Source organism: Bombyx mandarina, chromosome 10 (genome assembly GCF_030267445.1).
Source record: "Bombyx mandarina strain Sakado chromosome 10, ASM3026744v2".
NCBI classification, from domain to species: Eukaryota; Metazoa; Arthropoda; class Insecta; order Lepidoptera; family Bombycidae; genus Bombyx; species Bombyx mandarina.
This window is the reverse complement of record NC_143217.1, coordinates 5813528-5838639: the sequence shown is the minus strand read 5'-3', so window position 1 is coordinate 5838639 and position 25112 is coordinate 5813528. Positions and strand designations below refer to the sequence as shown.

The window sequence follows — 25112 nt, the reverse complement described above, 5'->3', positions numbered from 1 at the left end:
TATTCTGTTGTTAATTACAGTACAGGGGGTATATATCGACGCTTGAAAGGCAAACATGATTAAACGACAATGCGTGAACTTTACAGTAGACTAATTTAAAGTTGAAATACCTGTAAACAAAATTTATTTTAACGAATCTAGTATTAGTAGAATCTAGCTAGTAGCTGTAGGATTGAAATGATTTTAATAGACCTAGAAATATATATTTTTTGCGCATTGAATATGGTTATTGCCTATCATTTACGTACAAAGCAGTTATTGTCGCTTAGTCACTTTTGCCTTTCAAGCGTCGATATGTATATTTCAAACATTAAGTTTTGAAGGCAAGTTTATTCTCTTATTATTTCCAACAGATGAATCTTAATGAATACATTGGAATGAAACTTCAGTTCAATGTTCCTATGAAGAAACTGAACCTATATCTAAACGATAAAGCGCCAAACATATTATAGAAATATTAGGCCGCGAATAAATGAGATAGAACGCTTAAGCAGTTTTAATTTCTGCTTTGTATGAATCGCAAACGTGTTTGTTTTTTGTTGTTTTGCGATCAAATAAAATTGTATTTAAATTAACGAAAGTAAAACAATTCCTGACGAATATTAGTTAAGCAAGCGTGAAAAATATGAGTCGAGGTTTCCTAAAACAGAATCTTTACAATACAAATTTGTACATGTATTTTTGATTGTTCAACTCTAGCACCATATAATTTTTTAATTAACGAAATTCCTTATACTCTAATTGCTCAATTCATGGGCTCTAAAGACGATGTGCCATATAAATTGCGGCAATTCTGTTTAATTACAGATCGACAGATAGCGGTCGCCGCCCGCCGTGTAATTTATTTAAAGGACTGCCTTTTGCTAACGTCTTCGCTTGTAACAATCTGACATTATTTAACTTTAAAATTTTACTAATATTATCTCTACCACTACCTTACATACCATTGTGTACCAAATGTATTGTAAATGTGTTTCATTTCGCTTCTTATTTTGCTTCTGTAGTTTAATACTTTTTAATTACTAAGAACTGGAACGCTTCGAAGTAGTACGCAAAATAAACTTCAGATATCTACAGGTCTAAATTCATACGGCAATGAGATCTTGACTGTAACTCAATAATGATAGAAAATCCAAAAAAAAGAAAACGAAGAAAAAGAAAAAAAGAAAGAAAACATTTTGAAAACTTCATCTTCTTGAAGATATGTGGTTACAATGTCGTTTTTTTTTGTTCTGAGATCAGGCGAGTAATATTTTTAATCTCCATAGCAGCTCCGTAAGCTAGTTTAAAATCCATTACAAATTTACATCCAAAAAGACACCACGACAAGAATTGAATTGAAATTTGGTGATAAGAGAATTCACAAATTTTCTTGACCCGACTTCAAAGTTAATGTTTTTTTAAACCGCACAATCACTATCTTTACATGGACATAAATACACCAATTTCTGTATGTACAGAGAAGAGTGACACGCGGACATTAATCACAATGTTCACATTGTCGCTGCATCGTACTGATGAGATCATTTTTGTTAACGATGAACCTGACGAGAATAGACCGTGAACAGACTGTACAACACGATCGAGATTTGTTTTACGTTCGAAGATTGAAGCTAAAATGGTTTCTCAATTCTAAAGCTGGATTGAAACATTGAATTGAGCAGTTTTTATCGATATAATAACGTGATCGATCTACAGTCGCGAATAATTAAGATTCCTTCTCGCAAAGCTGTCCTATTAAAATAAACTAGAGGTCCCGCAGTAGTCGAAATTCGACTATAATTAATTGGAATTGTAAGTTTGTACACTATTATGATTGTATTTTATACTTCTATAATCGCAAATTTCGCCAAGACTACACTATAAAAAATATTAACAAAGACAAACAATATTTAATCTATTCTCAATTTGACAACAGACGTCAAGAACAAAAGTTTGACAATAAATAGTATGCATGCGTGTGTGCGTCAAATACATGGTATGTAGTGTGTGTAATGTTTTCTTTATTGATTTACTGTATCTTTTATGCATTATTTAAAAAAATATCAGCATTGTCCACTTCTTCTCTATATTCTGTATAAGTGTGGAAAATTTCATACTCCTCCGTCCGCGCAATTTTCGTAAAAAGGGATACAAAGTTTTTGCTTCACGTATTAATATATAGATAAAAACATATCCATATTTCGCTTTAAGCAATCCGATGATAGTTTTAAACGAATAGCTTTATTGATATGTATTGGTAGTGAACATTTGAAGCTAGTATTAGTATTGACGTGTTTTATTAATGTCAGATTAATCTTTGAGGGCGTTCACCTAATTTAAAGGCGTTGAAACATGTCTCCATATCGCTTGAAAAATAATAGTAATAAACCAAATTTAAACTCTGTTAGCTTTGTTAGTTAAAATGTATTCTAAGCTTAGCCTTTACTAAGAGTTTCATCTGGCGTTTATATAGCATTGTGTACTCAAAATCGGAGGGAGCTAAATCGAGACTCGTAATGTAAAAACCCCTACCGATAATAAAAAAATTCAAAAGAACTGCAGTTTTATTTAGCATTTTCATATTTTCTTTCCTCTTGTCTCGTTTCTTTAGAGGGCCGACAGTGTGTAAAGGCAGAGCAATGATGTTTTAGATCTCTGAACGTACGTAAGCACTTACAATTTTTTCTCTCTTCATTTAAATACAAGAAGACAGCTAGAGACGGACCGAGGTCGGTCATTTATAAATAGTTTATGCTAACAATAACTCATTCCCGAGGGTCATCAGACGACTAATTAGGCTAACCACGTTAACAGCAGAGTGAGCTCAATCAGCTTATTGTGGAAGTGATTATGTCTTCGGGAAAGTGAATGTTCTTATTTTATTTTTTATTTTACAAACTACCATTTATATTATTCTTCTAATGCAGATTTTAGAGAATCCTATCGAAAAATTCGATTTGAATTTAAAAATTTTCTTTAATTTCAACAAGTGACTCTTTATAGTACTAAGCTGCTAAGCTTGATGCTACTGCTCATTAATGTAAATAGAAGATAGAATTGCATTGTAATTACAAATGCTCTATCTATTCTATTAATTGCTTCGAGTCATAATGAGTACTGCAGTACTCACACGCGTGGGCTCACAACACATGACCACCGAAATTAGAACAATTAATTTGAACACTTTTAATGACTTTGCTAAATTTTACGCGAACCATTGTCCCGATGCAAATCGATTAGTTACTGAACTGTCTGACCTCACCTGTATGTTCAAAATGCACTATGTAACCCCTCCGAATGATATTTGAATGAAAATCGTTGATTCTGTTGTGTCGATGTGCGATAGTCGTATGAAGAACTTATTTCAGTTGCTCTTGTTCATTGGGGCAACGCTGTAGAAATTGTAGGCATAGTATTGATTGAAAGCAAGATTGGAACAATGGTAATACGATTGTGTCGATCGATATTCCGGGTGTGTTTGACCGTGTCGCACAACGCGCTTGCTTTATGATTCTTACGAATGATGTTTATCGTAAAGCAAGGTTTGCTGTAAATTACGTTGTAACATTTAATTACATACATAATAATAGAATATGGCAACAAAAACAGCGTGAATTACGTATCTCTTACTTGACCAACGAAAAATTCTATATGTACTTTTTGGTCGGTATAATTTTTTTATGCCAATTTTGTAATATATGATTTAAAAAAAATCAGTAGTGGTTGATCGATTGATCTCCGAATATTGATGCACTTCGAACAAAGCATTAGCAGCTTAAAATGAAGTTGCCAAAGGATTTTCGAAAATATTTTTTATGTGTGTTGCCGCAGAATAGAATAAAAAACGGCCGCAAAGAAGTATCATAATTAATATAAGTTGTGTATGAATATAAATTAAATATTCGAATATTATTCCACATCATGGGCTCATATGCTATTTATATGATGATGGGTGGACGAGCTCACAGCCCACTTGGTGTTAAGTGGTTACTGGAGCCCATATACATCTACAACGTAAATGCGCTACCCACCTTGAGATATAAGTTCTAAGGTCTCAAGTATAGTTACAACGGCTGCCCTACCCTTCAAACCGAAACGCATTATTGCTTCACGGCAGAAATAGGCAGGGTGGTGGTACCTACCCGCGCGGACTCACAAGAGTCCTACCACCAGTAATTACGCAAATTATAATTTTGCGGATTTGATTTTTATTACACGATGTCATTCCTTCACCGTGGAAGTCAATCGTGAACATTTGTTGAGTACGTATTTCATTAGAAAAATTGGTACCCGCCTGCGGCATTCGATCACCGGTGCATCGCTTCAACACCAATGCACTGGACGTCTTATCTTTTAGGCCACGACGACTTCTGATAGTTGCTTTATTATAATCCCTGTCCCTGTTCTTAACTGGACTACAATTTATAGCGTATTATAATTTACAAGCTAGTCCACTGTTCTTTCTATTTCTAAATTCTGGACTAATATCTAAATTCATAACTTAAAGGACTGTTTTTGCTAAACTTTAACTTCAAAGTATGACGTCATATGTGGCTAGCCCCAAATGACTTTATACGCTACGAAGTAACGTACCGTCGTATTTTATAACAATATCAGTTTAAATGAAAATTCTTAGGTCACCTATTTAAACTGTGATCTTTAGGGAGAGAGAGAGAGTTAGGATAAGATTGACAATGAGCAATGAGGTTACGACATGTAACTCAATAAAAAATCACAGTACAATAACAATTTTTTTTTTAATTCAAACAAGAACAACACGTTCTGTGTCGTAACGATGGCTACGCATTGGATTAACCATCGACCGTGAAGTTTAATGACCCAACGAAAAATCTAACTTCTTGCCATGAGATAATATCGATTAAGATTTTTTTTTTAAGTATTCGCTATTAAAAATATTATTCAATGCACACTTCAATGTTAAGGTTGGAGCGGTTTACACAAGTAACTGTATGTAGATGTTTATCGTTACGAAGCCGTACGTAATGTTACGCTAAATCTAAAACGATTTCATTTTAATCTTGAGTTCATTAGTAACTTCGAAATTTTGTATGCATCATGCAACATAAATAAATGGAAATTAAAATAGTTAAATCTTCCACAACATTGGACATAATGTACTAATTGATTCAGTCATCTTGTTTTTACCAACATACCCCTCACCACCGGAGTAGAGTTCATCCATATTACCTAGAACGGCTATGTTCATCCTTGATGTGTTTCCGAAGGTCTTTTTCCTCGAACAAGGCTATGGAATGAACTTCAGTCTACTATGTTTCCAGAACGTAAGTACATGTTTTTCTTCAACGAGGTTAAGAATAGTCCTTAGGGGTTGGCAGCGTCGCTTGGTTGTGTTCTTTAAATTATTTTGGTTATGAGCAATAATGGTCATGTACTATTATCATGGCCGTAAATGGTCTAGTCGGTCTAAGAATATACATAAAAAATAATTAAATGGAAAAGTTTATTTTATGCCGAGCAGCGCCATCTGTCGAATTTATTAAATCAACTTCTTCGCTCAACTGCACGCACGAAATCTGTTTCAAAAGTCAGTTGATTCCAGCTGTTTTATTAAATTTATTATACACATCGAAACATTATATTCTCAAGATTATAAAAGTTCAATTTACTAAGAAAAAGGTTAATGTTCTCTGCATGTAAATCATGATGTCATTGACGTAGAGGCGAGGTGGAAAAGTGTTTCAAATAATGAATGCTCAAAATTTGTTCGTACAGTTCCAAGGTCTACTAGTCATAAAATTACGTGTCTTAAAATATTTTTAGTTAATGTTCGTTAATATAATATAATTTGAAGCGTGTATTTTTAATAATTTGTAGAAATAATATGGCAGCCTTGTCGCGAAGCTAGTTTGTACAGATGTATAATAATACGTTTGTGGCTTGTTTATCAAAAGTGTTATTTCGCTACGCGCCAACGAAATCGTTTTAGTCGCATGCCGATATTATGTTTGTTATTGTGTGTCATGACAACGAACGAACTCTAGCGCCCAGTCAAGAACGTTCGTTAACCGCTATCGTCATAGGCTGCACGTACCAGTACCCCCATCTAGCGGTCAATGTCGACATGACGTAACATTTCATTCGAGTTCCTAATCTTTATACTAGATGGCGGTAACTGTATAGTCTAAGCCTAGATTTTTTTGATTTTATATTTGAGTTGATGTTAAATTGTATTAAATACTCTTTTTAAAACGTTTCCAGTAAGGTATCTTTGTGTTTACGTCAAAATGAGGATAGTATTTTCTGCACTTAGTATTATTCAACACACGAAGTAAAGGTTCTTTTTGTTAGGTAGTGATTTATGAATTCGCATTCACTGTCCTGATTGTGTGAACAGAAGTTATTAGCATTTTAGTAAAGGTTTTTGGTGTTTGTAAAAAAAGGGTGAAAATGACGTACGGTGCTGACCCAATTTCCGATAAACGGCTATGTCGCCATTTGAGACACCCACGGGAAGAGATGTGGCATTTCTTAAAAATAAAATAGGTACCGCCATCTTTTAATAAAGTCAAAGGTTAAAACCAAGAAGAAACGCTAATTTTCTCTTTGAATTATTATCATCACTTTGAGATACAAATCTACAGAATAGAGACATCCGCCGACTGCCGTGAATTCATCAGTTTTGAAAACTCGTTTCCTACATTAACACTCAATTTATGAGCAGACTGACACAAAAAGTCTAAGAAGTTTTCGGTTTGCATTCAATATTGCAACTGTTTTGCTCTCTACTAGCTGTGGGAAGTGAGACAATTGTAATGACTTCAGGGTTAGGTCTGAAATACTCATATTACATTTTATAGTATTTAAGTTATTAAATCACATTATGTTATTAAACCACAAATAAAACTGGGAATTGACATAATCTTTTGAAGTTAAAATTAACGAAATAATTATTTTAATAATTATATTTGCGCGATTCATTTGCAGGTTGATTAGGACACAGGTGACTCATGGTTTATTATAGAAAAATAACATTAAGAAATGTGCTGTTCACACGTGGTAGAACTGACACCTTTGGAACTATTATATCTCATTCTTTCGCAGACTAAGTCTTATAGATGTTTGTCTCTTTTTAGTGTCGTTTCATCAAGTTTGAAATAAAAAGGGTTCTAAAGAAAATTTCATAATGATAGAACACCATTTTATATTGAACTGCTCTAAACTATTATAGAAGGATTACCTCTTGTGTTTACCACACACATACGAGGCAAGAACGAGTAACTACATACATACCGAAAATACCAAATAGCTTCATGAAGAGTATGGATTCTAGAGCATCGAGTTTGATATATGTTTTTATAATATTTTATTATTATAATTTTACATGAATAAAAAAGGAAATAAGACCTTCGAGTTGATAAGTTTGTTTAGTTGGTTTCACTGGCTCTTTTCTGGACTGTGACTTTTTGGAACCGGTTTTACGATCACAAATAATACGCTATAAGATATTCAAGTTGACATAGATGAATTTGAGTTAATGTTGCCAAATTTAGTTTAGCTGCTCGATGAGTGACACCCCTATCAAGGGCTGACCATATCGAATTAACACCGTTCCAAAGTGATCTCATCGGGTCATTACTCATTTTCTACACTATATTTGTGCTAAACCAACGTTTACTTTGATCAAGAAAATTGGAACAGATGAACTCGGTTGCAAGAACGTTTATAATATGACCTAGACTAAATTCAGTTGACACGAATTCAGAGAACAGATATTTAAAAATTAACACAATTAAATTTTTATTATTAATTCTGTTACTGTTGTGCTATTGAATAAGTATCACACTATTTAAATTTCTGTGAGTTTTAATAATTAAAACGGACATCCTTTTCGCTACGTCACCACGTCGTCGCGTCGCCGATATTATTAAGGGATTTAAAAAAAAACTATTTATGAATACGTGACACAATTCAATTGATTATTTTAGTCTTGCCGTCGACCCCAATCAGAGTTAACAAATATATTATCATAACTATTTTGCGTCTTGTCGTTAATGCGAAAATATAAATAAGCAAATCTATCAGTTATGAAATTGCATAGAATTTCGAAGTTATTATACGTTCACACCCTACTTTTGTTATCGTAGCCTCTAGGTTTATTAGTACGACATTGTCACAAAAGGTGAACTGAAAATTGTCCTAAAGGTCAGTTTACAATGGAGGCGCGCGACTGGGGCGATGTTTAGCGATGGCTTGTCCTCATGCCCTCAGCATTGATGTAAAGCTCAAATGATTTAAATTTTACCAGATAAATCTATGTATGCTATTTTATAAATAAATATTTGTATATATTTTCGGAGTGAGAATGAAGCGGTGATTCATTCGATTCGATTCGAAAACGTAGACAAAAAAAACATTTTTCATTTACTAAGTTCAGTTGGAATTTTGCGAATCCGCAATGGAATTCAAACAGTACTCTGCGTCACACAAGTCCGTTGATCCCGCACCTCAAATAACTTTTACATTACGTGTCACAGTAAAGTGCATTACTGAAAATATGTTTACAGTACTTAAACTTCAACGATATCATACCGGGTATCACATCACTATAATCCGTCTTCGTTGGGTAATATAACAAACAGCAGTCTTACATTTCGTAAATCCTCATCAAACTTATATAACTAGTAGTGCATAATGCAATTGGAAAGTAATAACAAGCTGAGAAGTATACAGATGTCTAGTTTAAATAAGAAGGCGGTGCGGCTAACCACGGCACTTTCTAATGCGATTTCACTGCGCCTTGTGGCCGACGCATTAAATAACTAAAGCAATTTTTGTGAGTGTTTTTGTTCATAAATCTACTAACTGTATTGTCAGTTGTCATTTTAATGTATTCAAGTTATTTTTTCTTCATTTTGATCAACTGAAATAATGGAACGACTAAACAATTCGTACTTACTGATAAGAGAGCAGAGATTCCAATTGATTATTAGCCGCAAATACGAACCTGAATAACTCAGCTGTCAAAATATCAAAATATCTTAGTAGCTTACCTGAAACAAAGATAACATTTATAGTAAATTACACATTCTCTCGTTATAAAATTTCATATAAAGAAACATGTGAATTCTAAGCATTTCAACAAACCAATTGTCTACATTTTACAATAGTCTACAATAATGTTTACGATAATATCTCTACTAAACGTGTCCCAGGCGAGACGCCGAGCTAGGTACTGCTCGAAGCCCTAAGGGAATGGCGGGTAGACTGGAGAATTGATTTCATATATGTATCTATAGTTATATTCATTGTGAGAAGCGCACTCAAGGGAGCTAGCTCTATTGTGCAGTTGCGGACAATGGACTTAGGATAAAGAGTTTACGTCGCTATAATATAGGGATTATTCTGCATTGTGGCATATGGGGAATATTAAAAATATACAGAGATACAGTATGTAGATTTATTTTACTCTAGCGAATTGTTATGGCTTGTCTTCAAACATTCAAATTGATTCGTATCATTTCGTGTTTACTTCAGATATCAAAGTGCGATAACTATATTAGATAGATAAATATTAAAAACAAATAAAATTTGCATAATCTAAATATTATTGTGAAGTAGCTAACCCGAGCGATATCCCATTTAAATTCTATTCTTTATTGATCACCGTTTTGTTTATTTTTCAAATTTTCGTGCGACATTTGAATCTTTATTCGGACTATTATGAACCATTAAAAAGCGAGACAAAATTAGTCGTTTGTCAACGAACAGTATTTTTATTTTATTTACATCTGCAGATTATTTTATTTATATTTTTAAGTGGACAAAAGCGTAATGTTACGCCGGTAAGAGTAACGCCATCTGTTATCACAGAGCCGGAAACACATATCTAAAATAATAATTATTGTAGTAGACAAAACTGATTTCACGACGTGTTGCGTTTAAAACAACACCACAACTGAATTATATTTTAAACGTTTTCAACCGCTTCCTGTTTCACAATTCCATTCGTTCATATTGAAAATACATTCGAATAATCACGAGGCGAATTGTGAATAACATTTGCCAGCTTTAACGTACCTACTCAAACAGCAGTTGATGTCATTCTCGTGTAATAAAACGAAAACAAAGATTTTGTCTGAAATCTAAATCTGGTACGGGCTTCGTTCGTGCTGGACAGGGCTTCCAGAAATTATACTCTATTCCAATTACGAAGTCCCTTTTGACACTTCTTAGAACGTAATTCGTCACGTTTCGTATAATTTTGAAATAAATAATCATTATTTGTTCATGGTCGTAAACATAATTTAAAAAATACATATAATCAATCTAAATCATTATACAATTAATTCACACTCACACAATAACATAATAATTACATCTGTCTTATGGGATTTCGTAATTGGAATAGAGTATAGGTGGATTATGTTTAGAAGCTATTCTAAATGGTCGCTAATTAGGACTTTTTTATTTCATTCTTTATTAGAGCCATACACCTATTAGGTTAAGTTGGCTGATAATTAGGACTTGTTTTTTTTAAAATAAGCTTTTAATAATTTGAGATTTTAATGATAAACACCGTTCTGCTTTTGTACAGCGTCATGTAAACGCGTGTCGGGGTTGATAGGCATATTATGTCATCTTGACGCTCACGTTGTGATGACAATATGCTAGGGTAACCACTGGACATCAGCGTGACTGTGAGCTCTCGTTAACCCATTTTAAAATTATAAAAAAAAGGTTTGGTGCCAGCCCTAGTGCCGATGACGTTTGTTCCTTATTTAGATAAATGTACTTAAACGCATCTCGTGTGCAACTCACAATAGTCTAAGTGCCAATAAAACTCTGCTAACGACCACATTAGTTCATTAATATTTTTAAAACTCTACCGGACCTTGGACTCACGTATACTTGATTAATTTTTAAAAAAATACAAAAGCTATTTATCACTTCTTGTGATTAAAACTTCCTTTTAAAATTGACGAATGCCGATGTTTAGTACTGATGGCGTTTTCTATGCGCAAGATTACATAACGATGAAGCCAATGATTTTTAAGCAGTTGGTGGTTTTAAAATGGCTACTACTATCTCTCATGGATGACGGTTTGTTTTAGGGTCACAGCTTAGCTGTTGTCCACCTTTTTTTTTTTTTGAGATCGCCTAAAAGTGCAAGGAGTTTGTTTGGAGTGACACCAGAAGTGAGTTAATTGGTCTGTGTTTTGACGTCACTATAGCAAACGAATCTTCTGTAGCGCATTGAGTGCCGGTGCAAGCGTTCTTAGCGCCCTTGAATACGGATGAGGGCGTAGCTTATACATTTACGAGACGTTACAACTAAATAATACGTACTGAGTGCATATTTCGTTAAGGAGAAATTGAAACGGAGAAAAATATTTACTAATCTATCAACCCTCCTCATCGTTTTGCCATTGAAATAATTTAACGCCGTACTACGTATTAAATTGTACAGTCCAAGTTTAAGATTATCTTCTGGGTGAAATTAATTGATATCTTTTATAAGTATATTATTACTTTCACATTCAGAATCAATTAGTTCATCGACTTACGCTGTTATCCATCAAAATTCAGACAATTTTATTGAGTTTTTTTAAAATTTAGTTTGGGCGAAACCCCTTTGTAACCTTCTCAGTAAATACTGAAGAATAGGCAGCAGTACTCTCTGAGTATTAGGCCAACGTACTGCGATCGGCAATTTCACTTTACTGGTGGTAAGATGTACTCTGTACTCTAAACTTTTATTATACTTGTACTTAAACTATAGCTTAAATTTCGATTATATCCGCCGCGAATCAGTGATGCGTTCCGGTTTGAAGGGTGGGACAGCTGTTATACAATCCCATCGAGACTTCGACATAGTGTCTCAAGGTGAATGGCGATATTTACGTTGTAGTGTCTACAGACACCGGTAACCAGGTGGTTAGCCCGTTCACTCGTCTAGGCCGTAATAATCATTAAGAAATACAGAGTGAATTTTAATATTTTGGTACATAAACAATATCAGAGAAGCATCAGTTGAGTTCTAGATTGATTTATCAAACCATACATTTATTACTTGAAATGTACTCCAAAGCATTTTAAAATCAATATGGTAACACTGTCCAAGATTCGAACGCATTTTGTCACGGTGATAATTAAGATAACTTAACGAACAATAGTCAAAATATAAGAATAAAAAAAATACTTTTAGAGAAATGCTTGACAGTAACATAGATTTTTTTCAAATTAATCTTTCTAATTAGTCTGGAAATGAACAAAGGGCAAATTGATGCAAACACTACGTAAGAAAATAATGCATTAAAAAACACTAAATGAAAGTGGATTGGAATATATCTACAACATATAAAACTGCAATAAAAAGTGATAAAGTACTGAAAGTATTTTCATTATTAATCGGTCAATATTAAAAATACTTCGGCAGACTATTTCCTACAAGCTTGGCAAAATTGTTTGCAACACTATTACGACGTAATATGGAGGCTATTAAGAAGCGCCTATAAGTTGTTAAGAATAAAAAAAAGAATAAAAGTTATTGTCGTTGGATTTTGGTGTAGCGTACGTACGAGAGTTCATTTGAGTTTGTATATTGATGCCAAGCTTAAATCGTAATTAGAAATAACAGCAAACCAGTCCAATTTCCTGCGACAAGAATAAATCATTATCGTGATCTTGAGTATAGTCGTCTGTTGATTTCAAACTTCACAATGTTTTCAATGAGTCGGTTTTAAGAAAAATAATCCGACAGTACGCTTCTATACTTATTTATCTAAAGTTAGTATTAAAAAATTACTATAACGCGCAATCAAAACGCGTGTGCGATTTTATTTCATTGCGGGCTTTCTTCATTACAGCCTACCAAAATAATAACCAATATAAGCAATGTCTAGTAAATTTCGTCCTCATTGAAACTCGTACAAGAGCCATTGACCCGAGCGCTGTGCGTTCCCAAAAACCAGGTTACCTAAATTCGTTACAATAAATCTGAAAAACGAACAATAGCTTTAGGAATCCGTAATTGTTGGCATGGTGCTCGAAAATGTTTATAAAATTATAGAACGTTCCGGAGCGGTTGTCATGGTTACGACACAGTGACCTCCGTAATCGGGAAACGGAAAAATTTCGAGTTTCAGGTCACAGTAAGCGTGTAGTTACAATCAGCCATCATTGGGATAGTTTAATAGCTTAATAGCCATGTGTTTCGGTTAGAAAAAAAATGTAAATGAAACATCGACCTTTCACATTGTGTTACCTATGGGAATTCTGGGAATTGCCTATCATCAAGAGCCACGAGCTGGTCTACCCATCTAGGCCAATAAAAATGCATTAATATGCATTTTGTTTAAAACATTTATTTCTATAGATACACGATCGAGTTCTTAAATTAAAACAAAGGAAATTCAGTAGCTAACACGATTTGACTGAACGCATTAAAAAAAGAGCATAAATCTAATTAAGCAACAAACGTGACAGTTGAAGCAGAAAAAAAACATTGAACACACGGATAAATCATGACCGTGTCATGGGCAGCCATTTTGGGTTATATCCCTGGATGCGTAAACTAGGACAGGGGCGGCGGGAGGCTGTGTAAGGGAGACGGCCCAGTTCGCGCTCGTGAGGTCATGCCGCGACCTGCCTCACGACCTACTTGTTGCCGATACGAGGAAATCTGTTCGCGCCTTTCGGGGCTCCTACGGCTTCGGCACCACACCGTTCAAAAGTGGCAATTTTTTTTTCTGCCTAAACTTTTAGTCTTGAGAGGCTACATCAGCGTCGCCTTAACTAGTAGGTGAGCTCACGGGGCTCAAACCTGATGACGTTGCTAACACGAACCCTAGCAAGAGCCGTGCTTCGCAGAATCTACCACCGGATCGGGAACGCGACCCACTGAGAAGATCCGGCGAGAAACTCAGTGGACTGTGTCTGAGGGTTAATTTACTCGTCGAGCCCTTCGTCGCAAGGGACGGCTTCGACGAGAACGATGACCGGTACATACGCAAGCGATCCCATTCCATACAAATATGAGCTAACTTTTACGCTATCGAAAACGTTAAAAAACTCGCACTAAGCACACGGGACCGCGCACAACGCAGCGACACAACTCAGTCACGATCGCACCGTAAATGGATTTTAATGATGGTGGTTGTTTCATACGAGGGATAAGTGCTTGTTTAAATGCAATGTCGGGAACGTTTATTTGAAATGCCATTAAGTGAGTAGACACGACGTTTCACGACTCGCAGAAATAGAAAAGAAAATTCAACCGCGAGACTTGCGACCGGACGAGCTGGGTGCCGACAAGATCGCGTCCAATTAAAGATTCTTTATGAATTTTCATGATTATTTCTGGTGGTGATAATATCTCGTCGTCATCGTGAATGTCTGCATTTGCCTGGGTTTATCTGGGAGTCTCGATTGCATTGCAATAATATTACCGTTGTCCCAATCTTTGAATCTGGAAGAAGGCAGGGAACAGGCAGGATAGTGGTATTGATATACCTGTGGCTAGCTTAACTTTTTTTTTATTGCTTAGATGTGTGGATGATCTCACAGCCCACCTGGTGTTAAGTGGTTACTGGAGCCCATAGACATCTATAACGTAAATGCGCCACCCACCTTGAGATATAAGTTCTAAGATCTCAGTATAGTTACAACGGCTACCCCAGCCTTTAAACCGAAACGCATTACTGATTCACGGCAAAAATAGGCGGGGTGGTGGTACCTACTCGTGCGGACTCACAAAAGATCCTACCACCAGTTACAGTAAGCATTCCAATAAAATAACCTCAATTTTAACATACAGCTAATATCTTATAATTGCTTAATATGTTATATTGCTAATAATAATATCTTATAATTGCTATAAGATGGGATCACTTTGTTTTCTTTGTTCATTTACTCAATGACATGTCGGCTTTACACATATTATGAACTAAACACTCAGCATACGTTGCTTATGTTTCGCGATATGTGGAATAATTTCAGAAGCAATTTGGCTGATGCTCCAGCGCTATTAGGCCCCGGGTAGTGGTCGTGACTATTAAAGTGAAATACGTGCCGTTTCTGATGTATTCCTTGGAGAGGTGTTTTGCCAATAACAGGATAAGTCAAAACCTATTTACAACATATTTAAATTCCTTTGAATATTTCATGATTTCAGCTTTAAACTGATTTTAAACAATAGCTTGAACAGACTTTTGTTTATTTTAATAGTGATTTATTAAACAATCGGATATTAATGTTTTATTGTTCATATATTCGATTTTCACTTGTGCAAGTTAGCACGAAGAATCAACTTTCCCTTTTGTATTAGACATGTGTAAGTAATGCGAGTGATATTACTCCGGTAATATTACTCTACGATGTAATGCAACATCACACATTACGCGAAGGAAACAAACATCACACTATCACCCAACATGTTTCTTTCTTTGTCGTGTAATGTTGCATATTACACGAACGGAACCGAGCGAGCGAGACAGACCGATCGACCAAAATAAATGAGCAAGCGACACGGAATTATTCCTAGTGATTTTGAACCGTATGCCCTGGCCGCTAGGTACATTTTTATACCTATGGTACGTCTGAATTTTAATATAGGTATTTGTGTTTATATGTTTCATGCGGCCAGCCAGTAGTTCCCCGCAAGTATTTACTTAATTTTTAATTCGCAACTTTTGTAAAATCGCTAGTCGCTCGTAATTGTTTAGTAATATTTCATATTAATTTTTGTGTTTGAATTACTTAAGCACTTGTTTGAAAATAGTTTTATTATTTGTTTTAATGCGTGTTTAATAAGTGAAAGAAAGAACGGCGTCTAAATGAAAGTACAGTCCTCTTTGGATGCACTTTGAGGAGACCGAGCCGAAACAATGCATCTACTGCTCTCGTATATTAACATTATTGTCGAGCTCAATTTGCAGTCTAAGTCGCCATATGAAATCCGTTCATCCCGCAATAAATTATATTAAGTAAAAAATAAAATTATTATATTATTAAGTAAGTCAATCTCTGTCAAGTAATTTAACAGTGTATTACAATACAAAGTTCATACTTTGTATTGTAATACACTACTGTAATGACACATCCGAAACATTACCTAAGTGATGTGTATGAACACATCACTTAAGTAATGATTCGGGTGTATAGATACAATGTATTCGTCGTCACAGTATCTATTGAACGCACCGAGTAATGTTAAGAGTGATGTGTAATGTTTTCGAGTAATATCACCTGTCTGTAAAAGTGATGTCATATCACATTACATTGAGAAGTGATGTTTTGCGCAAGTCTATTTTGTATATCCGAAGCAATCAGAAAAAATTAATGAAAATACATTGTCACACACGGTAGAAGTGAAATTTATAGAAAATAAAAATAATCGCAAGGGTCAACCACTCTGCAGTGCAATGAAGCAGCCTCGCCCTGAAAGAACTGCCATCATGATCACGGTACCCCACATGTAAGTATGATTTAGTAAGAGAAATACGAGAACGCTTATCAACTGTGTAACATCTCGTCACCGCGATTCAGGAATTGTTGAATTTACGTGCAGCGACATCTGTTGATAACAAATTAAATAGAAATAATTGTAAATCATCTTTTATAGTATGAGGTAGCGCCCTCTGTGAATTGATATTTTAACTTCACGTATAATGTGTTCTATCTCATTCTCTCGCCGGCTGAATCCTATACATTTATGTGTTTGTGTCTCTATGGACTTATTTTTTCGTTTCATCGAGTTTGAAATCACGATTCTAAAGAAGTTTCAGTTAAAAAAAAGCACAATACGAAATCGTTTTACTAACTTTTTATTTTCGCTCTAGTTGAATAAATATACTTTTTTTTTTATTGCTTAGATGGGTGGACGAGCTCACAGCCCACCTGGTGTTAAATGGTTACTGGAGCCCATAGACATCTACAACGTAAATGCGCCACCCGCCTTGAGATATAAGTTGTAAGGTCTCAGTATAGTTACAACGGCTGCCCCACCATTCAAACCGAAACGCATTACTGCTTCACGGCAGAAATAGGCAGGGCGGTGATACCTACCCGCGCGGACTCACAACAGGTCCTACCACCAGTAATTACGCAAATTATAATTTTATTTATTTATCCTTATCTTTTATTTATTATTATTATCTTTTATTTATTTATCCTGTCAATTATAGAACAAATCCAATGTATTCAGTTTTTTTGCAGTTTACCAGTCAAGCCACAAATTATCGATATTCAAACGTTTTCAAATGACCCAGGCATATACTTGAGTATTTCGTTTCTTAAATTAGTTAATAAAAATTCGTAGGTACACTGACAAAAATCGTCACAACAAATTTTCGGTTTAAAACTAATAATAATACAATTCGTAAGAGTTGCGCACGAATTTGTGAATGATTGATCTTGTGCAACGCAACGTGGGTTAAGCGGAGACTTATTTCACGCGCTGCTGATGGCAAACAAATAAATGATGTTGAGTTGAACGATTATATCTATATAACATGTACGTGTTTAAAAGGCTCCTATATTGTGCGTTGAATTTTCCCTTTGCTGTAAACAGTAGCTTTGAAAACTGTTGTTGTGTCATTAAATTTATTTGCGTTTGTTTATATATAAGGACGTAATAATGGTGGCCTGTTAAAGCCCACTGAGTTTCTCGCCGGATCTTCTCAGTGGGTCACGTTTCCGATCCGGTGGTAGATTCTGCGAAACACGGCTCTTGCTAAGGTTCGTGTTAGCAACGTCGTCAGGTTTGATCCCCGTGAGCTCACCTACTAGTTCGGTGAATCTAGAATAACCCCTCGAGGTTACTAGAATAGGTAGAAAAAAAGGCCTGTTAACCGTTTAGTACATGTGAAAAAGCAGAAGTGTCAGGAAAAAATCGCTGGATGCGGTTATATGGTTATTTTCTACCATTGAACTTAGTGATTATCAAAGGCTTCTCCCATGCGATATTCTTCAATCGGTTTCCAGTTTTAGCGGCATATAGCGGCTCGTCGTGTTGATATTGCGGATAGTGCGGATCTGATCTGCCTTACTAATAATAATAATACAAAATACTAATATTGGAATTCTTCCTCCCAGCCTCTTAGCGAGTAGCGATCGGTTTTTGCGTCCAAACAACTCAAATATCCTGCATGAATCCACTGATTTTCTCGCGGGATCTTTTTAAAGGGTCGCGATTATAATCCGGTGGTAGATTCAGCGAAGCACTGCTCTTGCTAGGGTCAGGTTTGGTAATGCTCACAGGTTGAGCCCGTGAGCTCACCTACCGGTCTGCGCGTAGTTGGAATAGTCCCTTAGGCTACCAATGGTTAGGTAAACCCCTCCTCCGGAGGTACGTGTTTGTAATTTGATGTGATGATTATCAATAACATATGTATGGCGTATAATTTTCGCCGTAAAATTTTTAATACCTATTTTTATCCGTATCTTTCTACTGTACATACTTAATGTTGTTGATTTATAAAAAAAATTAAAGATCTATTCGTAATCACATATAGCGAGCTATTCTATGTTTTTTTTTGTGTGTATTTATGAACTTCAAGGGTATGTGTACATCGTTTAAACTCGGTTCATATAATAACGTGACCGCGGCCACAAGGTCATCCGATGTTGACACACAGTGGTTATTGTACGCTAGGTTTGTATTTAAATACAAAATAACAGAATGAAAAATATGGATTTATAGGCTTAGTGATTGTATGAATAGATTTTATATTAATTATAGTCTTCGGTTTTCGGGGTTTGCAGACATAGTCAAAACTATGTTACGGCTTAAATTTTTGTTTTTTACAAACATTATATTAAATATTTCCGACTATTTTAAAACATTACAATTTTCGTGGTTACCAGATTAATAAGAAAGACATCATACATAGACATTTGAATATTGTGCTAATAGATTTTTTTTGTGGTCTATTGGAGTTTGCATATGCCGGCAATATGGAGGAGAATAACTTCTGCTAGAAGGATGCCGAAGACCGGGCAAAGTGGAGGAGTTTAGGTTGGAAAGCGGACTCTGGCACTAGACTGGAAAAACGCTTTTTTTTTTCCAACTTGAGATACTATGTCAGCGTAACCCTAATGTCTAGCTAATGTTGAGCTCTCGGGGCTTAAACCTGGAGGCGATGCTAACACTGACTCTAGCAAGAGCAGTGCTTCGCAGAATCTACCACCGGATCGGAAACGCGACCCACTGAGAAGATCCGAGAAACTCTGTGGGCTGTGTCTTAATGGGGTGGGTTAATTTACTCGCCGAGCCCTTCGTCGCAAGCGACGGGTTCGGCGAGAACGGTGACCGGCGCTTGAGGTACATAAAAGGACCGTTAATGGATCAGGAGGATCCGTAATGACTCCAAGCTTCTGTATCCATTACGCAATCACTCTTGTGGTAATGTTATTGTTATTTTTGTGATATAATAATTTAATTGTATATTATACCATTGATGAAATTAATATTAATTGAAATTAATTATAATTAATGGAAATTAATATTATAATCGCGTGATTGACGTTCTATTTATATCCTTCATCATCATCATCATAATCAGCCTATAGCAGTCCGCTGCTGGAAATAGGCCTCTCCAATTGCTCGCCACTGTGCCCGATCCTCGGCTTCTCTCGTCCAGCTCCGTTATTACCTATAAAACTCAATCTGCAAGCCCTAGTCAGCACACAAACATAATCGACTAATAATCGGGTGTAATCAACTAACGAACTAGATTCGTGCTGGTGATACGTTACGAAATCGATTGCGCCATTCGAGTTCACACGGGTTCAGAGCTGTGTTCGCGCGATAAACACGGCCTTGGCCCCCGCGCCGATAAACAATGGCAATTATGAAATCGGTGGGGAAAGCACGAATTACAATCCACTTCGTACGATGACTCCAGAAATGCGGTCAATGTTTCCGACTATTGCACAATCAACCTGTTTTTTTTTTAAGGAAAGAATTCGTTGTATGTCGTAATAAGGGTATAACAGTTTAGCTTTTCCTTCGCCATTAGCGGTAGAAGACTGGTTTTCATTTAGATACATACGGCTTAGTTTTGTTTTTGTTTTTTTTAGTGTTTTAGTTATGGCTCGACCGACAAGTTTCATCTAACTCGTCCTAATCTTATGCAATAAAATAAGTCAATGAAACAGTGTTGGTGCCAACTTGGCACGTCGTGCCATATGACTGTATTGGTGTTTTGAGAAATTTGCATGTTTATTTATACGGCAAGCATGTCATATTAATATCGAAGGCGTAATGCAGCGGCCGGTCGTTTCACGGAACAATTAAATGCAACCAGCAGTTTCATTCGTTCTGTTTCAAAGGTATTCTGTTTCAAATTGAACGATAAATACGTTTTCTCAAAGGAATTATACTGTCATTATACTGTTTATGTATATTAACAAACACATCGTTTATTATCTATATATTAATACGTGAAGGAAAAACTTTGTATCCCTTTTTACGAAAATTGCGCGGACGGAGGAGTATGAATCATCCCACACTTATAGACAATATAGAGGATTGCAGAATGTTAATATTTATTTAAATTATGTCTAAAAAATACATTAAATCAATAAAAAACATTACACACACTACCATGTATTTGACGCACACACGCATGCATACTATTTATTTATTGTCAAACTTTTAGTTCTTGACGTCTTTTTTTTTTAAGGGATTTTATGACCTGGTAACTGAGACCTTTAAGTCATGTCTTATTTTAATTTATATTCATATTTTTATGAAAAATGATATTATGGAGTGAAATGAAATGAAGACGACTAATTTGAGACATTAATCAACTGGGATGAAATTAAATGAAATGAAATGGGATGAAATATAATCTCAGTAAAATGGTGCTCATTTACTAAGATTTTTTCAGTGGACTTTTTGGAGGAACCCGAGAAGTTACGTCCAGCGGCTTTGTTTCATTTTTCCACATTTGTGCACTTTCACAGATATTAAACAATTAATAAACCACCATTATTACACATTTAAACCCGAAGAAACACTAAATAGACAAAATAAAACAAATCACACAACTTCACTCCTCGCGTTCCCGCCAAAAAGTCCTCTTGACGTCTGTGGTCAAATTGAGAATAGATTAAATATTGTTTGTCTTTATTAATATTTTTCTATAGTGTAGTCTTGGCGAAATTTGTGACTATAGAAGTATAATAGTCTTTGAAAATAGAATCATAATAAATAGTGTACAAACTTTTAATTTCAATTAATTATAGTCGAATTTCGACTACCGGGCGACCACTAGTAAAACTAAACTACCTAGCAAATCCGACAAACGTCCTCTGTACACACGTCTTAAATTCAAATTTTTTTTAAATTAATTTGTAACAATACGAACCGTAGTCGATCGAATTTTGAACCTAAACCATTTCCAGTAGAACACACCAAAATTTTCAATGAAAATCGGTCCAGCCGCTTAGGAAGGAATTCAGTAACAGTACACATGCACGGGAGGGATCTATATAAAGTGTTGTTTGATCCGTGAGATATTCAAATCAAGATGTAACAATAAGCTTGGTGTTCAAACATTTAGCAATTTTTCAAAAGTTCAATAGTTTTTTTTTTATTACTTAGATGGGTGGACGAGCTCACAGCCCACCTGGTGTTAAGTGGTTACTGGAGCCCATAGACATCTACGACGTAAATGCGCCACCCACCTTGAGATATAAGTTCTAAGGTCTCAAGTATAGTTACAACGGCTGCCCCGTTCTTCAAGCCGAAACGCATTACTGCTTCACGGCAGAAGTAGGCAGGGTGGTGGTACCTACCGGACTCACAGGAGACCCTACCACCAGTAAAGTAAGTAAGCGAGTCAGTTAAACAATTTTTCTTTGATAGGTGATGAGATTTTTGACGCTTACGAACGTAGCGTGGAAAGAACAGTTTTAAATTTGCTATCGGTACAATAGAACTTCGAAGCGGCTCGTGGTATATATATTCATCTTCACTAATTGACCTACATGACAGTAAATACAGAAACAGCATTTTTTTTCTGCTATTGAATATAAAAGTACATTGTTTCGAATGATCACAATGGAACATAAGGTCGTGTCGAGGACGGTGATGACGTCATCATTTAATCTTTCATTATGGATCTGGGGTGACTGCATATACTTATGCATCGAGGTCACTCGGCAGAGATTTTTATGAGTACGGCACATTGCTGGCATATAATTTATGTAAAGTTGATCGTCTTTTGTTTTGTGTGTGTGCAGCTTTTTTTTTTTAATTATGAATTTTAGAAGATCCTTTTCACACAGTTAAGTTGGTTTAGCCATTTTGTTTTAGTGAACGAGGCCACGGTCCGCCTGGTTTTAAGTGGCTATTAGAGCTCGTAGACATCAAAACGTGTCGTCTCCAACATTCAGACGTGAGATCGAAGCCTCAATTGTTTTGTATAATGTAAATAGAACCGCTGTACCAGCAGTTAAACCAGAATCCATAGAAATAGGCACTTACTCGTTGTGATTTAGATTACGACCTACACCTGTAAAAGAGATTTAAGACTTATGTAAGTGAGCGAATAATGCAATTAATATCCGTATTTTTAGTCACCAAATAATTTACATTAAGTTGAAAATACAATGAAAATAGCATTTCACCCCAAATTATTTAGACGTTTATCGATTTGAAGTTAACTTTCACAAAAATAAATTACCGAAAGACGGTATGAACGGCTGTGGATTAATTACAAAGATAAATCGTAAAATTCACAGGGTATAATTTATAACTACTGAGATTACGATAAAAAATGCCTCAAAATCTTGCGTAATTTGAATCTTCACCATAAATTATAAAATATGAAGCTGACATCTAGAAGATTTAAGTAATTTTTTCGCAAGGTTTTGTGTTTGTGAAAAAGGACTCCTTGCGTCATATCTGTTCTAATTCTTTATCAGAAAATATTAAAAATTTTCCTTGGCGCTAAATAAAGCCAACTAAAATCTCGTTATATTAACCCTACACTTAATAAACATTATGGCTGTTCATTTATTCAGAAAATAATTAGTACTTGTCGTAAAATCATTTGAATGTTTGAAAAATTCCATCTTTTTAATATAAAAGTGGAAGATGCGAGAATTTGCATCGTCGTATTTAGATTTCTCTGTAAAATCTTTCATCATATACCGAGACAAACGATCCATACGCTAGAAATAACACATAAAGCAATAACAAAGACATTGAATTTTCAATATATCTCTGCAACAACATTCGTTTTTATATTCTGCAATACAGCAACGATGCCAATTGAAAGTTTAAAGTATTTTTTAGAGAGCTAGTATTTCGTTATTTCAAACGCCAAGAATATATTTAAATTATACTGTAATTTACATATAAGTTTGATTGTTTTATAGCTAACTAGCGACACGCCCTCGCTTCGCTTCGGGGACTAAAATTCATGATTAATTTTATTGATTTTTCTTTTATACAAATCTGATATTTGCAGCACGCATTCCGTCAATGTTATGTCAAACGCCATAAGGTTAGATTATAAATTTTAATATGGTGGTTAAGTTTTCTTAAATTTTGTAATTTTCCGCGCAATTTTCTATTTTTTTTTTCGTAAGAACCATCTCCTGACTATAACAAACATTCTTAAATATGCATAAATATACTTGAGACCTTAGAACTTAGATCTCAAGGTGGGTGGTGCATTTACGTCGTAGATGTCTATGGGTTCCAGTAACCACTTAACACCAGTTGGGCTGTGAGCTAATCCACCCATCTAAGCAATAAAAAAAAACAAAAAAAGAATTATCCAATTTGTTGCCGGCTTTCTAAAGTTATGCGATTATAATTATATAATATACAAAGATTATAATAAATTTAGATTATATTATTTTCGGTTCACCGCCGAGATCACTTAACTCCGTTATTTAAATTAATTAGTTTATCTTTTTTTTTTATGGCTTAGATGGGTGGACGAGCTCACAGCCCACCTGGCCCATGGAGATCTACAACGCCACCCACCTTGAGATATAAGTTCTAAGATCTCAGTATAGTTACAACGGCTGCCCCACCCTTCAAGCCGAAACGCATTACTGCTTCACGGCAGAAATAGGCAGGGTGGTGGTACCTACCCGTGCGGACTCATAAGACGTCCTACCACCAGTAAAGAAATATTTCTGTGCTGTGCGGTTAATTGAATATACCACAACAAGCCGCCGCTACCTTGAGATCCAAGATTATCAAATGTATTCGTGCAACGCCTGTATTTAACCAATGTTTAAGACATGGTTAATTCCAAGCAGAATTAATCTGGATGAATACAAGAGGGATCACAACAAAAAATAACAATCTTAAGTATTTTGATATATTAATTTTACTAACTATACCTGCCTTTTTTAATTGATATTATTCCGTTTAGCGATACTGAAGATTATGTCTCGACTCGTTTTATTTTAGGATGGTAATGCGCAAAATAATATTATATGTCAGTAGCTGTCACAACACGCCGACTTCAATTCCCCATTACGAAGGCCGTCGTTAATAACAAAAACTTGTAAAAAAAAACTACCGTTTTTATTTCTGCTAACATAATTTCCAAATACGAACTTCAACAAAACGTAAATCAAGAAAAATCGTCCCACGCATGCGGCGTGCGTTGCGTTGTTTCTTTTCAAAAATCAAATTAGAATTCTTGAGACGCCAAGATGCGCTTCCAAACGACCTGTGAGATATGGCACTGTTTTTTTTTTATTTTATTTGGTTCGGCCGCGCCTCGTTGGGCTGCCGAGAATACGAAGGCGAAGAATTCTCTAATAAAAACAACAAACTTTCGCGTTCGAGAATTTTATCTTACTACACAATTTGTCTTAATGATTTATTTAACCGGTGTTCGCTTTGAGGCCGTTTATTTTACCTTGAACGGCCACGAAGAGCCTTGCTAGATTTCTTAAATAATCTTGAGTCATCGGCTTAACTAATTAATTAGGTATAATGAAGTCAATTTCCGGTCGTTAACCGAAGTCAGGGTTTTTTAGTTGTGCGTTATAAAATGAACGTTACTTGGTTATATATTTGTCATGTAATTAAAACTACTTTTACAGTTAATTCACGCGTTTATTATTTCCGACATTTCGAATAAAATAATAATTAAAATAAAAAACCCTAG

The 25112-nt window shown here is 35.3% G+C and overlaps 1 protein-coding gene across 4 annotated transcripts in view; it reads right to left on the bottom strand.

The window, feature by feature from the left end:
• Positions 1–25112, bottom strand: part of LOC114248713 (uncharacterized) — a 254874-nt gene that overhangs the window by 50342 nt on the left and 179420 nt on the right. For 2 of the 4 annotated variants that reach the window (XM_089730304.1, XM_089730303.1), the window contains one exon: positions 3206–9014. The exons of the other annotated variants lie outside the window; for them this stretch is intronic. In XM_089730304.1, the coding sequence (XP_089586430.1) occupies positions 8917–9014 (98 nt within the window). In that variant the 3' untranslated portion in view covers positions 3206–8916. Of the gene's footprint in view, positions 1–3205; positions 9015–25112 lie in introns of those variants that run through there. 4 annotated transcript variants of the gene reach the window in all.